The 14,752-nt window shown below is 55.8% G+C and overlaps 1 protein-coding gene across 40 annotated transcripts in view; it reads left to right on the top strand.

Annotated features, from left to right (window-relative positions):
• ANK2 (ankyrin 2) overlaps positions 1–14,752 on the top strand; it is a 362,059-nt gene that overhangs the window by 315,902 nt on the left and 31,405 nt on the right. For 26 of the 40 annotated variants that reach the window (XM_059695513.1, XM_059695517.1, XM_059695506.1 and 23 more), the window contains 9 exons: positions 682–906; positions 2,501–2,599; positions 3,486–3,640; positions 4,551–4,762; positions 5,031–5,235; positions 6,802–6,898; positions 9,618–9,846; positions 10,541–10,666; positions 12,885–13,007. In XM_059695513.1, coding sequence (XP_059551496.1) covers positions 682–906; positions 2,501–2,599; positions 3,486–3,640; positions 4,551–4,762; positions 5,031–5,235; positions 6,802–6,898; positions 9,618–9,846; positions 10,541–10,666; positions 12,885–13,007 — 1,471 coding nt within the window. The remainder of the gene's footprint in view (positions 1–681; positions 907–2,500; positions 2,600–3,485; positions 3,641–4,550; positions 4,763–5,030; positions 5,236–6,801; positions 6,899–9,617; positions 9,847–10,540; positions 10,667–12,884; positions 13,008–14,752) is intronic. The other 14 variants (XM_059695542.1, XM_059695541.1, XM_059695515.1 and 11 more) reach the window with 1 other exon arrangement.

Below are 14,752 nucleotides of genomic sequence, written 5' to 3' on the forward strand. Positions count from 1 at the left end.
GTTAGACCAGCCCTTGCCTCGCCACAGACGCGTGCCGGCCCCGTGGACCAGGCTGTCCATGAACCTCAAGCCTGGCAGGAACGGAGCAAAAGGAAGAGATGCCTCCACGTGGCTAAATTACTAGCTGTGGTTTTCCACACTCTCTTGTAATTTGGGGACATTCACGATGCCCAGACCCCCTCCCTCCACAGGGCCCGCCCGTCCACATGGAGCTGATGCGTGTGCCCCAGTGGGGGGGCCTCTTAAGTCATAGTTTATATTGAAATGAGCTGGACACGATGTAACTTGGAAAAGTCCAGTGGAATTAACTGCTCCATCCCACCCTGACTTCCATGGGTTTTCAGGACGTGCAGGCGGAAGTTCTGTGACAGGGAGACCCTCAGAGCTGTCACATAATTCCATGCCACTGTCAGTTGGATAGATTTTAAATTTACAGTCAACACAAGGTAGCAGAGATTGTCTTAGGTTACAGGTAAAAACAACACAAAAATTAAAGCAACACAACAGCCATCAAGGCACTGGTATAAAGCGAGAGAACGTTTAAGGACCAGTTTGTCCCCACCATGCGTATGAATACCCGATGTCTGAGAACCAGGCGTGAGGGACAGAAGTCGCCTGGCCGGGACCTGGGCCCCTGCCTCCGACCTCGCCCACGCGTCTGACCTCTGCCCCCCCTTGCAGCTTCCTGGTCAGCTTCATGGTGGACGCCCGCGGGGGCGCCATGCGCGGCTGCAGACACCACGGGCTCCGCATCATCATCCCGCCGAGGAAGTGCACGGCCCCCACACGGGTCACCTGCCGCCTGGTGAAACGCCACCGCCTGGCGACCATGCCCCCGATGGTGGAGGGAGAAGGCCTGGCCAGCCGCCTGATCGAAGTCGGACCCTCTGGCGCGCAGTTCCTGGGGTAAGGGTCTCTGCTAAGCCTCCCACTTAGTCACCCGTGCACTGGCATCTCGCCCGGCGCCCCTGGGATGGATGCACAACGGTACGTCCAGTGCTTTGAGCGAAGGTTGACCCCTGTGACATTTTTTTAAATCTATTTTTATTGACTTCAGAGAGGAAGGGAGAGGGAGCGAGAGAAACATCAATGATGAGAGAGAATCATGGATCGGCTGCCTCCTGCACGCCCCACACTGGGGATGGAGCCCACAACCCGGGCCTGTGCCCTGACCGGGAATCGAGCTGTGACCTCCTGGTTCCTAGGTCGACCCTCAGCCACTGAGCCACACGGGCCGGGCTCCTGTGACGTTTAAGTAGCACTGATGCTGCACCCCTCCCCACGCCTCTTCCTTTGTGAGCATCCCTGAGCTCAGCAGGCAGGTGACTCTCTCTCTCTCTCTCTGGCTGTGATCACAGCTGCTAGGCTCCCAGTGCGAATCATGTTTTCAGCCAATGGTAGGTATTGTTTTTCCCTCTGACACTGAAGTGGCAGAGTCCTAAGAAAAACCCTCCTCTCTTCCAAACATGGACTCGAGGTCCCGCGTCCTGAGAACCGTCTGCACTTGGGGAGAAGTGTGGCCAGGAGTCGGGGTGTGGTTTGCCTTCTCTGCTCCCAAACTGCTACCGTGAGGCTTACACTCACGCTGGCCGCCTGTCTGGTCACAGTTTTCCTTAAGAAGGCCAAGTCCGGGCTCACTGCCGCCAGCCTCATTTTAGCAATTTTGAGCAGAAATTAGCATTTCTTCTTTCTTTTATGTGCTTGAGCGGCTGCTACCATATTAAGTGGTATTTCAACAAGCCGAGAAATGCGTGGCTTCTGCTGAAAACCGACCGAAGGATGAGGTGGTGGAGGGGGACAAGTTTCAAAATGTTTTGAAACAAATCAATGGTGTTTAAGCCTCCTCATAGCAAGTCTTCGTGCTTGAATGTGGGGCCCACAACCCGTTGCCCGGGAGCTTCTGTTGTGCTGGCGTCACACTGGGAGAGCTGCTCGCGCTAGAACTAGGAATCGGCCTAAAGTCTCATAACTTGGAGGAAGCTGTTCACAGGTTGCTCCAAACCGCGTTCACGCCGGAGGGGGCGTGTCCGTATTCCCGGTTCTAGAAGCCGCCTCCGCCATCCCTCAGGCAGACCTGAGACGCGCCTGGGGGCTCTGGGTGGGGCACATCCCGACCCCGTCCCCCTGTCGCAGGCCCCCCGCCCTCCCTCACGCTCAGGCCGCCTGGGCTGTGTACGAGTCTCCACATCTGAGCAGGAATATCCATGGAAGCACCGGCCTCTGCAGAGTCCGAGTTTTCATGACATTTCCAGCAGCCTGGGCAGCATATTTTTCCTTCCACGGCTCGCGCCCTGGCAGGACCTCACCAGGGAGAGGCCGTCCCCACGTGCCGCCCCCATGCCTCCATCGGGCACGCTGGGCGTCGGTGCCGCCCTCCCTGTGGCCAGTGGAGGGGACAGAACCAAAGCAGACCTCCCGGTGGCTGAGCGGGCGGTGCGGGTGGACGCCGCCCCTGAAGCTCACTGTCTTCTCTCTCTCACTGCTGCTTGGATGTGCTCAGTAAACTCCACCTGCCAGCGGCTCCCCCCCCACTTAACGAGGGAGAAAGCTTGGTCAGCCGCATCCTCCAGCTGGGGCCTCCTGGAACCAAGTTCCTTGGGTAGGAGCGACTTAAACCAACCGATGGCTGCTGGCCCCATTCTCCTCCTCCTGCAATATGATTTCTCTTTCTGTCATTGTGCCCGTGACATGTCCCTCTCTATGATTTACACTCTGTACCAACTCTCTAGTGGACCATTTCTGACCCTGTGGTATGTGACTTTTGTTTCGAGTGATGTTTTTATACCTTTCCCCTTCAAGTGCTGTGACCTTCATTTTCGTTTAAAGCATGAGATCTGCCTAGTCGTACTCTGTGCTAGTTGCGGTGTTGTGATGGGAACGTGGAGTCTGTCTCAAAGCAACCTGGACCGGAGACCCAGAGCCTCCACGACTCTTGAGAGAGGCTGTGCCCTGGGAGCGAGGGCCGTGCATGCTCGGAGCTGAGCCCAGTAGGCATCGCACATGCTGTCGGGGGCTCGGCGAGGGCTGTCCTGTGCGATGCCTACTGCGCCCTCGGATGGGGGGAGCCTGGGCAGACCCCGCATGCATGTCTGCGTCGTTCCCACGCAGTCAGCTCCTCTGACATCTCATTCAGACTCACCAGCTCACACCGCACCAGGCCATCCCCTTCAGCATTGTCACGTCACCCCTCGCTGAGAACGTCCCAGGAGGTCGGTGCACGTCACAGACACGCATGTCCATTTCTTTACGTTTCTCCGAGGAGAAGTTCCAGGTGCCACCTGCACTCAGGCAGACACCGGGGCTCCGGGGAGCAGCGTGTCCCGGGACGGGAGCCCTGAGGTGGAGTGCTACTGCGCAGCCAGCCGCTAGCCCCTGTCCCCGACCCCGTCCCCAGAGAGAGGCCTCCAGGTCACTTTGCCACAGACCGTCGGGGCGCGCGGTGCGTGGCTGCGGCCGCCCACACCGCGTGCTCTGCTTGCTGCCAGGCCCGTCATCGTGGAGATCCCGCACTTCGCTGCCCTGCGCGGGAAGGAGCGGGAGCTGGTGGTGCTGCGCAGCGAGAGCGGGGACAGCTGGAAGGAGCACGGCTGCGAGCACACGGAGGACGAGCTCAACGAGATCCTCAACGGCATGGACGAGGGTGCGCGGCGCCTCTGCGGACCGGGCTGCGCGTGTGCGCGCGTGTGCTCGTGTGTGCGTGCACTGTGTGTGCTTTGTACGTGTGTGCACTGTGTGTGCATGTGTGCTTATGCATGTGCGCATTATGTGTGTGCTTTGTGCGTGTGTGCACTGTGTGCTTGTGCGTGTGTGCATTGTGTGTGTGCTTGTGCGTGTATGCACTGTGCGTGCACATGTGCGCACATGTGTGCTTGTGCACGTGTGTGCTTGTGTGTGCACTGTGTGTGCTTGTGTGTGCACGCATGTGTGCTTGTGCGTGTGTGCACGTGTGATGCGTGCAAGTGTCTGTGTGTGGTTCTGGCCCAGCAAGTACCCATGTGCACCAGTGACGATGAGTCGGCGCACGATGCATTTGCCTGGTCTCCTGTTGTTACTCAGGAAAATGAAACCCCAATCCCAGTGACCCTGTCAGTCTAGATTTTCTTGGTTAAGCTGGTCTGGTTTTCCGTCCTGCCCTACGTCTGTGCACTAAGTTTGTGAAAAGCCTGTGACCCCGCCTGCTGATGGTGGGGGACGTGTTGGGCAAGTTCCTGGTTTCGGGAATTCACAGGCTGGATCCACGGTCATCCATTGTGGCCCTTTTCCATATGCACAGTGCGTCTCAGAGACAGTCCCCCCGCCCCCCGCCCCCGAGTGACCCCGGGAGTGATCCTGGCAGGACTGAAGGGCGCGTCTCTTCTTACAACATAGAAACAGGTCTTGAGCCAGCGTTGATGTTGGCAGAGGAGAGCCTGCGGGACCCGTTTCCTCTGCAGCTGGTGGGAGTGGAGTAAACCAGGGAGGGCCCCGCAGAGGGACTGGGCGCTGCTCTGGTGGAAGCGCTCCTGCCCCGAGGAGGCGCTGACCTGGACCGCGTGCGCTGTCATCCGCAGTGCTGGACAGCGCTGAGGACCTGGACCGTAAGCGCATCTGCCGCATCGTCACCCGTGACTTCCCGCAGTACTTCGCCGTGGTATCCCGTGTCAAGCAGGACAGCCACCTGATCGGGCCCGAGGGCGGCGTGCTGAGCAGCACAGTGGTCCCACAGGTGCAGGCGGTGTTCCCCGAGGGCGCGCTGACCAAGCGGATCCGCGTGGGCCTGCAGGTGCGGTGCTGGGCGCGTGCATGGCCAGGGGCACCTTGCGGGGAGGGGGCTGGCTGTGGGGACGGGCGGGCCCACACAGACAGGGTCACGTCGCACTGGAGAGCCGGGGCTGCCACAGCACACAGTAGGCCTCTTGCAGGAGGGCTGAGGACCTGCTACCTCAGTCCTATGCTGGAAGCTCCTGTGCTGACGATGAGACCAAAAGTGCTTTCAAAGATACCGACCTGAGGCGCGCGGCCTGGTGCTCACTCTGCTTTCCTTGGAAAAGGCGCAGCCCATGCACGGCGAGCTGGTCAGGAAGATCCTGGGGAACAAAGCGACCTTCAGCCCGATCGTCACCTTGGAGCCCAGACGGAGGAAGTTCCACAAGCCCATCACCATGACCATCCCCATCCCCAAGGCCGCCAGCGACGTCATGCTGAACGGTTTTGGGGGAGATGATCCGACCTTGAGACTCCTGTGCAGCATCACAGGTGAGGCGCCGTGCGGTGTGGGTAGAAAGCTCTGGAAGGAGAAACCTACACGGTTGCCAGTGTTAGCGCTTTGTCGCGAGGTGCCTGCAGGGCCCGTGCGGATTCAGGAGGAGCCTCCCCAGTAGGGAGCAGAAGGTGGCAGGCGACGAGCCACCTGCCGGTACAGCCGCAGGCCCCTGGGCAGCGCTCATAGTCGTCTCTGCCTCGCGGCCCTGTGTCCGCACTTAGCCCCGTCCCCCTGAAAAGGAAGCCAGGCTCCGAGAACCCTGTGACTTCCCGAGACCATACCACAGGCCTGTGAGAGCGGGGTTCCAACCCGAGCCCGCACACCTGTTGGCCTTCACCAGAGACCTCATCGTCCACCTGCTGAAAACCATCGTCCTGCACCGCTGCCCCCGCAGCTCAGACCTGACCTGTGTGTGGGAGTCGGGCCCGTCATCACGGACCTGTGGGACAGCCTTGAGAAAACAGAGTAAAGGTTTTTCAAGATTCACTGAACACGGTCTTTTCCATTGGAAGCTGTGTTAATGTTCAGACAACTACCAACCTCCAGGGAGACACTCCCAGCTCTTGGTTGTCTCGGCCCCATCACAGAGTGGGAGGTAGAAAGCTCACAGGCATCGTTTGGCTGGAAACGTCCCCCTTTCACAGCACCACGCGCTCCTGGGCTCAGCCACGCCCGCCCGTGCTCAGGGGTCAGCTGCCCTGCTCGCCCGCCCGGGGGGTGAGGAAGTTCTCACCTCCCCTCGTGTTGGCAGCTGTATTCTCCCTTATCTTGCTCTCTCTCCAGTTCTCCCTCCTTATTAATGCTTTTCTATATGCACCATAACAAGCCATGGAGCTTGCCCCATACGTTTAATAAAATGCAAAATACGTGGACTAGCAGGGACGCAGGGGTCACGACCTCATTCCCACCCCACGTTCCTGGGTGAGTTTCCCACAGGTTTTAGTCCCTGTCACGTGAGACGTCGTGTGTGGAGGTGAAACAGGTGAGATGTCACGGGCAGGCATGCCCTGCCCTGGCCAGGGGTCAAGCGAGGGACCACGTGGCCGAGGCGCCACCGACCTGGTTAGTCCTTCCTTGGGCCTTCGTCCACCTGTCCGTCAGCCTGCAGTTCATTCAGCCGTTCATGTTTCCCAAGTACTTTTTTATGACCTTCCATTGCAAACGGAGAGAATATTTTCTCTTATGAAAATAATTGTATAAAGCATGGAGTTCAGGAACAAAAAACTACCTGAATTTTTTCATTATTTTAACAGAGCTGTCAGCTCCTTGCCTTGGTCAGTTAAAGGATCTTTTAAATTCACCCACCCTGTACAATTCAAATTGATCTCAGGGCCGACCAACTACAGTAACAGCCTCAGGGAGTCAGGTCGAGGGCAGAACACGTAGACACTTGAAGCAGCGACTCCAGTAACTTTCAGCTCATTCGTGGGAGGTGCTGTCCGCGCTGCTTCCCTGTGTGGCCTTCCAGCTTCCGCGGCCAAGCGCAGGGACCACAGACGACGCGCTTGGCGCTCGGAGGCTGGAGCGCTGCCTCATTCTCAACAATCCTGTTGTTTCAGGCGGGACCACTCCTGCGCAGTGGGAAGACATCACGGGAACCACGCCATTAACGTTTGTCAACGAGTGTGTTTCCTTCACCACCAACGTGTCTGCCAGGTACGTCCCGCCCTCAGACCAGCCCGAGGCCACACGGGCCCCACCCCCAGGGATTTTGCTTTTCTTTTGTTTCTGTGTTCTTTAAAAGTGAGGTTTTCTGGTTGGTTTTAAATACAATCTGTATTAACTTTCATATTTTAAACTGGGCCTGCTTGCCAGCAAAGTGAATAGCGATGATACAGTAACAAAGCTGAGCCAGTCGGGTTGAAATCTCAGGACAGTCAGTGATTGGCAGCTCTGCCTGTGGGGCCGGCCTCCCGGAGCGGCCACCACCGATGGTCGAGTCCCAGAGCCTGGGGGATGGTAGACGCCCTGCTGCCCAGCGCATCCTGAGCTGCTTCCCAGCAGAATATCAGGGGTCCGAGAGCACATGCGTGTGCAGGTGGGTTCAAGGTCTAGGTGACCAGGAGGCCTGACCCGTGTGTGTCTGTGTGTAGCATCCTCACCGCACGAACGCTGTCCAGCCTTGTTTCATGTGCTCGCTCCCTTTACCATCAGCTCCCATGTGTGACCGGCAAGGGAATGCTGGGCGCTTTCCCACGCGTTTGATTTCATCACTACAGTGACTTGGTACTGTGTCCATTTTATAGATGGGAAAACAGGCTGAGGGGGTTAGAGCTTAAACTCCTGTTCAGGGGACAGAGCAGAAGGGCACACACGGGCAGCAGCTGGGGTGCTGGCCCCGCTGTTCCTCCAGAGATGACAAGTGCTGAGGAGAAGGTTAAGGGGCCCTGCCAGCGGCAGGGGCTGTGCACGTCGGGGCAGAGAAGGCGCCCGAGAGGAGGTGCCTCCTGAGACATGCAGGAGCCTGAGGGGCAAGAGAGAGGACCATGGACAAGACACAGCAGGGCGGGGGCGAGCAGCAGACATCTGAGGTCGGAGGTCAGACCAGAGCTGCCACGTGGCTGCGGCAGTGCTGAGGGAGGCCTGCACGGGAGGCCAGGCCGCTCCTGTGTCCCGTGTTCCCCATTTCACCCCCCGACGACGGAGGGAGCAGTGAGCACCGTGAGTGAGTCTGAGCAAAGAGGACAGGGATGCAGAGCGCCGCCAGGAGCCAGCGGCGGAGCTGGGCCCTGAGAGCGTGACGCTGCAGGAAGTAGCCGGAGTCCCCAGAATAGGCAAGTGCACGGAGACGGGGCAGTTCGCAGTCAGGGTTTGGGGGACCTTGTTCTGTCCGGGAAGACGGAAAGGGGCGGAAGTGGTCAGTAACGGCAGCCCAGGGCTGTGAGTGTGGTGATGCCAGTGCGTGTGCACTTCGGTGTGGCCAGCATGGCGAGTGTTATGTTACGTGTGTCTCATCAAACGCTAATAAAAAGGGGAGGCGTGGACGAGGGACAGGAAGGAACCGGTGACAAGGGAAAGGGAACCTCAGGGGCGTGGAAAGATGGCGGGAAGGAGTCGAGGGGAGGAGGCAGTAATAGGCGGAGCGAGGTTTCAGGGCGACAGGGTGTGGCTAACACTTTGCATCTGGCGGCCTCAGCTTTCTCTGCGGAATGGTCCCTCCCCGGGGGGTGCGGGGGGTGGGGGTCAGGGAACGCTGGGCAGGCTCAGCAACCTCAGTGACACTGAGGGGACATGGCCAGGCCGTGTCACAGGCCCATGAGGCCACCAGCCAGGAAGGAGCACAGAGCAGTGACTTCCTCTGGGAGCCACGCCCAATGCCCGTGAGTTCTGCCGAGAAAGCAGGTTTCCAAATGGTTGGATTGATCCACCTCGGTGGTGGGAGAGTGTTTTGGAAAAGAGTAACACGATGAAACGCTGGGTAGAGTTTATTGAGAAGAGTTTCAGGATATGAGAGGAAGATTGGGGGCATCAGGGGGAACAGGGCTCCCCCATGAGGACCCATTGCCATGGCCCCAGGCTCCCCCATGAGGACCCATTGCCATGGCCCCAGGCTCCCCCATGAGGACCCATTGCCATGGCCCCAGGCTCCCCCATGAGGACCCATTGCCATGGCCCCAGGCTCCCCCATGAGGACCCATTGCCATGGCCCCAGGCTCCCCCATGAGGACCCATTGCCATGGCCCCAGGCTCCCCCATGAGGACCCATTGCCATGGCCCCAGGCTCCCCCATGAGGACCCATTGCCATGGCCCCAGGCTCCCCCATGAGGACCCATTGCCATGGCCCCAGGTTCCCCCATGAGGACCCATTGCCATGGCCCCAGGCTCCCTCCACGGACGGTGCTGGGACTCGGGGCAGATTTCAGAAGCTGGACCCTGGGGAGCGTTTCCAAGGAAGAAAATCACAAATACAGGTCCAGTGGTTGGCGGTGCACACCTGGTCCTCAGGGCCCTCCTGCTCGCTCTGCCCACCCGTCTCATCATCTCCCGCCTCCCTGTTTCCAGGAAGCACTTAATGACTTCGATCATATTGAAGGAACTGAGGGTTTTTTTCACCTGGTGCCCATTAATTCAACTTTTTTTCAAAGATTTTTAAAAATTTGTTTTAATTGATTTCATAGAGGAGGGGAGAGAGAGAGAGAGAGAGAGAGAATGAATCATTAATGATGAGAGAATCATCAATGATGAGAGAATCATTGATCGGCTGCCTCCTGCACGCTCCACACCGGGAATGGAGCCCAAAAACCTGGGCACGTGCCCTGACCGGGAATTGAACTGTGACCTGGTTCACAGGTTGATGCTGATGCTCAGCCACTGAGCCACGCCGGCCGGGCTGGCGTCCATTGGTTTGGATGCCTGACCTAAAATCCTTGGCAGGTTCTGGCTGATCGACTGTCGGCAAATCCAGGAGTCCGTCGCCTTCGCCTCCCAGGTGTACAGGGAGATCATCTGCGTGCCGTACATGGCCAAGTTCGTGGTGTTCGCCAAGTCGCACGACCCCGTCGAGGCGCGGCTGCGGTGCTTCTGCATGACTGACGACAAGGTGGACAAGACCCTGGAGCAGCAGGAGCACTTCGCGGAGGTGGCCCGCAGCCGGGACGTGGAGGTGCGGGCTCCAAAGCAACGCATGACACGTCGTCTGTGCCTTTCTTCTTAGATCACACGTAAAGCAGTGGTTAGTAAATAGAACCGCACGATAAGAAAGACCAGTCCTCCTTCTGGTCAGTTAGGAGGTCAAGGTCCAACATGAGCTCTTCCTAGTCCGTCTGGGCCTGTCCTGTCAGGATCGTCTCGGCCTCCATCCTGAGAGGAGGAGGGGAAGGGCTCTCTTACGGAGCATCATGGGGGAGGAGGACTCGGCGATGAAGTGTGTAAGCGGCGGCAGCAGAGGAGAAGGCCCTTCTTTCCTCATTCGGAGTAACTTTCAGTGGTAAGGACAGCGGTCAGGAAGGGCACCCTCGGTGTCAGTGTGGACGTGAGCTGCCCAGGCCTCGGCGTCACTCCTGCTGATCTCAGGCCTCGTCATCGGCGTGGGTGTGGACGGTGAGGTCAAGTAGTGTGACTCATTGGATGTAAAAACGACCCCATCAGAAGATGGGCTCCAGGAGTGAAAGCTCTGTCAGTTTGGGGGAATGTTAGAGACAAGGGCGTCAGCATCAGGCCACCGGGGGACAAGACATAGCAATGGAGTGATGGCTGTAGGCAGGCCTTAACATTCCAACAGGGATCACCACTCCTTTATGTAAATAACAGGTAATAACTGCACTTACTATAGTCTGCTGCTTTCTCTGCCTCACCAGGTGCTGGAAGGAAAGCCCATCTACGTTGATTGCTTTGGCAATCTCGTGCCATTAACCAAGAGTGGCCAACATCACATATTCAGCTTTTTTGCCTTTAAAGAAAACAGACTTCCTCTCTTTGTCAAGGTAATTATCTATATGGAATTTTTACGTACATTTTATTCTACATCAAGTCAGGTTTAACTTCCTTTAGAAGGAGAGGATATTTGCTTTTCAATCATTTTTAGCGATTATTTAAACCATATCTATAAAATGTTAAAGTTCTGGAAAACCAACCATTTTCATTTTTGAAGTTCAAATTCAACTTTAAGACTATGTTTAAGGACAAACAGCCAATTCATTAATTAGAAAAACTGGCTTTTTCAAATTTTAAAGGAAAGCCTCTCTCTTTAAAGTGTTGTTCCTCTTAAATCTCTGTGCTGAAGTGATTTAAATGTGTGAATGTCACCAGCGAGGAGAGCAAAGGGCTCTCAAAAGGCCCGGGAACCGCTCAGCCTACTGTGCGATGGCCCCAGGCCGCGCTCACCGGGCCCCTCCACACAGTCAGCAGCCGCCAGAGACCCCTCAGTGCACACGAACTCCCTGTCTGCTTCAGGCCATTCGTCCTGGGCAGAGCTTGGCGATGATAATTACGTCTCCCCCAGACTCCACGCCTAAGGAGGGACAAGCACGTATAAATGAGAGGCTTGTGAAGTAGGAAGGAAGTAGTAATTCCGTTCCGCACCGTCTCTCGCCACTCACTGTCCCGTTGCCCACAGAGCATTGCGCTTCTCTGGAGGCCCCCATGCCCCGCCCACACAGGACAGGACAGCGCTGGGCTCCCTCGCTTTTCCCCAGTCCAGCCTCAGGCGACTGATTCCCAAGCAGTTCATCATCTCTTACCCTTTTATTACCAAACCCCTCATGGTTTCTCCCAGCACAAATCTGTTCAGCTGCTTAATCTTTTTAAAATATTTTTTATTGATTTCAGAGGGGAAGGGAGAGAGAGAGAGAGAGAGAGAGAGAGAGAGAGAGAGAGAGATGGAAACATCAATGATGAGAGAGAATCATTGATCAGCTGCCTCCTGCACGCCCCCTACTGAGGATGGAGCATGAAACCCAGGCATGTGCCCTGACCCGGAATTGAACCTCCTGGTTCATAGGTCGATGCTCAACCACTGAGCCACTCAGGCTGGGCAACCTGCTTAATTTTTTAGATCGATTGAGTTCTCCCAAGATCTCTGCTGAGCCTCTCACAGTGCCATGGCTGGTCACCAGTTTTGCCTGATGACAGCTGTCCTGCAGGCCACTCCATGGAGCAGTAACTGCTGAGGGCAGCAGAGCACTGAACAGATGGCTGTGTGAGCGAACTAACATTTGATACCATCGCTGTGCCAGCACCGTTTATAAACAGCCCCATACAGAAACGGGTGGAGGTCCTGGATAGACATTTCTCCGAGGAAGGTGTTAGGTGGCCAGTGAGCCCATGAAAAGATGCTCAGCAAAGTCATATTCCAGCCACAGTGAGATACTGCTCCGAACCATGAGAATAGCTGTTACCCAAACAACGGGAACTGGTGTTGGTGAGGCCGGGTGAGAACGGGGGCCGATGTGTTGCTGGTGGGAAGTCAGAGGCTGCAGCCCCTGGGAAACAGTGCGCAGTGCTCAGTGTGAGCCCACGGCGACCGCAGGTCCAGGGACTGCACTCCTCGGTCTAGGCCCCAAAGGACTGGGCAGGCACTCGGTTACTTTCCCGCTAATGTTCACAAAAGCATTATTCCCCCAAACATGGAAACATCTCGAATAGCCATTTGCAGATGAATGGACAGGCCAAGAGTGGTCTATACACCCCATGGAATGTTACTCAGCCTTAAAAGGCAATGAAATTCTGACACATGCTACAACACGGCTGGGCCTCGAAGACATACGTTGGGTGAAATTAACCAGGCACAAGGGACAGACATGGTCTCGGTCCATCTCTCCGAGGTCCCGGAGGAGGCAAGTGTAGAGGCAGGTGGAAGCGAGTCCCCGGGGGCCGGGCAGAGGAGGGGGGCAGTCCCCGCGGGCAGGGGCAGAGTTGGTACTTGGGGTGGTCAACCTGCTGCAAAGGAGTGACGATCGCACAGCTGGGTGTGTGCCTGGCGCCACTGACTGCACTCCCACACGGTGAGTGGGACCACACTTTGTAAAAAGCTGAATGATTTTAAAAACACAGTTGTCGGTTGTAAAGGGACGGAGAAAGGAGCAGTCTCAGACACTTACTCGGCATTCTCCAATGAGGTGTCTGTCCCCCAGTTCTTGGGGGACCATCTTAAAGAAGCCGCATGCGTCCTGTGTGGTGACACACGTGCCTTTCTTGTCCAAGGTACGCGACACGACTCAGGAGCCGTGCGGACGACTGTCATTTATGAAGGAGCCCAAGTCCACGCGAGGCCTGGTGCACCAGGCCATCTGCAACTTGAACATCACCCTGCCTGTGTACATCAAGGTACCGCGAGGCGCTGCGTGCGGCTGGGGGGGGGAGGGGTGGCCTCTGCCATCCAGGACCGGGCACAGCAGGGGCCTCGCATGCACCACAGGGAGCAGTCATTTTGGGTTCCCTGTCAATCCGTGAGTTCCCATGGAAGTCAGAACAAAAGAAGCTCCACCTTATTTCGTATCCAGTTGTGATAAAAAATTTAAATGAACGCATATTGGATACAGAAGACAGAAATGTTTAAGATTTATCTTTTTGGACTAGTTTTTAAAAAGCAAATAACTGACTTCATCTTTATTATTGCTGTTGTGTGCCCTCCTGGGACCATGCTGGGGCCTCTGGTACCCAAACCTGTTGGGCCATTAGCTGTGGTTCTCCGCCAGCTCATTGGTGGGTTCTAAATACCGCATGCAGAGCAACCTCATGACATTGCGTCTTGTTGCTAAAATAATTACTGTTCAGTTTATTTATATTTTTTAAATATATTTTTTATTGATTTCAGAGAGGAAGGGAGAGGGAGAGAGAGAGAAACATCCATGATGAGAAAGAATCATCAATCGGCTGCCTCCTGCACACCCCACACTAGAGATCAAGCCCACAGCCTGGGCATGTGCCCAGACTGGGAATCGAACTGTGACCTCCTGGTTCATAGGTCAACCATGAGCCACGCCAGTCAGGTATTACCTGTTCATTTTATTACCTGTAATATCTTAGGAGTATCAAATTAATTTTTCAACTGTTTTAACATGATCAGTATACAAAGCATTTCCATGTTCCAAGGAGCAGATTTGAGACATTGTTGCAAAGGAAACATTCCTTCATTCCTGCCCCAGGTCCAGCTACATCTGGGTATAACTCCAGGCAGGCCTCTTCCCGATCCAGATTGTCTGTGATGACTCCTGCTTCTACAGACATATTCTTGATTACTCTGTCAAGCCAAGGAAGACAGCTGAATGAATTATATGTTGGGAATAACTTTTTTTATTTAAAAATAGTTTAACCAGTAGCCCTTCCTCATGGGAAGCCCACCCGGCCATGCCCAGTAGGCTGCGGCCTCTTGTCAGGCAGTGTGTCTGAGAGGTGGGGACAGGGGTGCAGTGGGGTGAGCCCTGGCAGAGGGAAATATGTTTAAAGTCCTACATTGGACTCCGTAAAACAAGCACTTCCTATACTGCTTATTACCCGCCGTCTGGTTTCCTTAACGAATGATTCCTGTAAACAGAGATCAGTCACATGGAAAAGCTCACGGCATCGTGTGCAGCATTGCAACTCCTTATTTGATAAAAATAAGTAAATCTTATTTTCCTGTGAAGATAATGAGCTGTGGCTCTGAGTTCAGTGAGCCTTCAGTGTGCCGTGAAGAAAGCATTTGCTTTATTTATTTTAATATTTTTATTGATTTTTTAGAGAGAGAGGCAAGGAGAGAAAGAAATATCTATTGGCTGCCTCCTGCATGCCCCCTGCTGGGGATTGAGCCCGCAAACCCGGGCATGTGCCCCGACCTGAACGGAACCTGCAACCTTTTGGTGCACGGGACTCCGCCCCACCACCTGAGCCACAGCCAGGGCTCGCTCACCTGTCGGCACATTGTCCGAGGCAGACGCGGTGCTGATGCTGTGACAGTCCAGGGCGGCTTTCCGTTCAGTCGTAACGCAAAACAAAAGTATAAAGAGCCAGACAGCTGGGCATCAGAATCTACTGGTGTTGATAGCCCTAGAACTCCGAATGCTGCCCGTGTGTCAGGCTGGTACTCGCCA

This window comes from Myotis daubentonii, chromosome 5 (genome assembly GCF_963259705.1).
Source record: "Myotis daubentonii chromosome 5, mMyoDau2.1, whole genome shotgun sequence".
NCBI lineage: Eukaryota > Metazoa > Chordata > Mammalia > Chiroptera > Vespertilionidae > Myotis > Myotis daubentonii.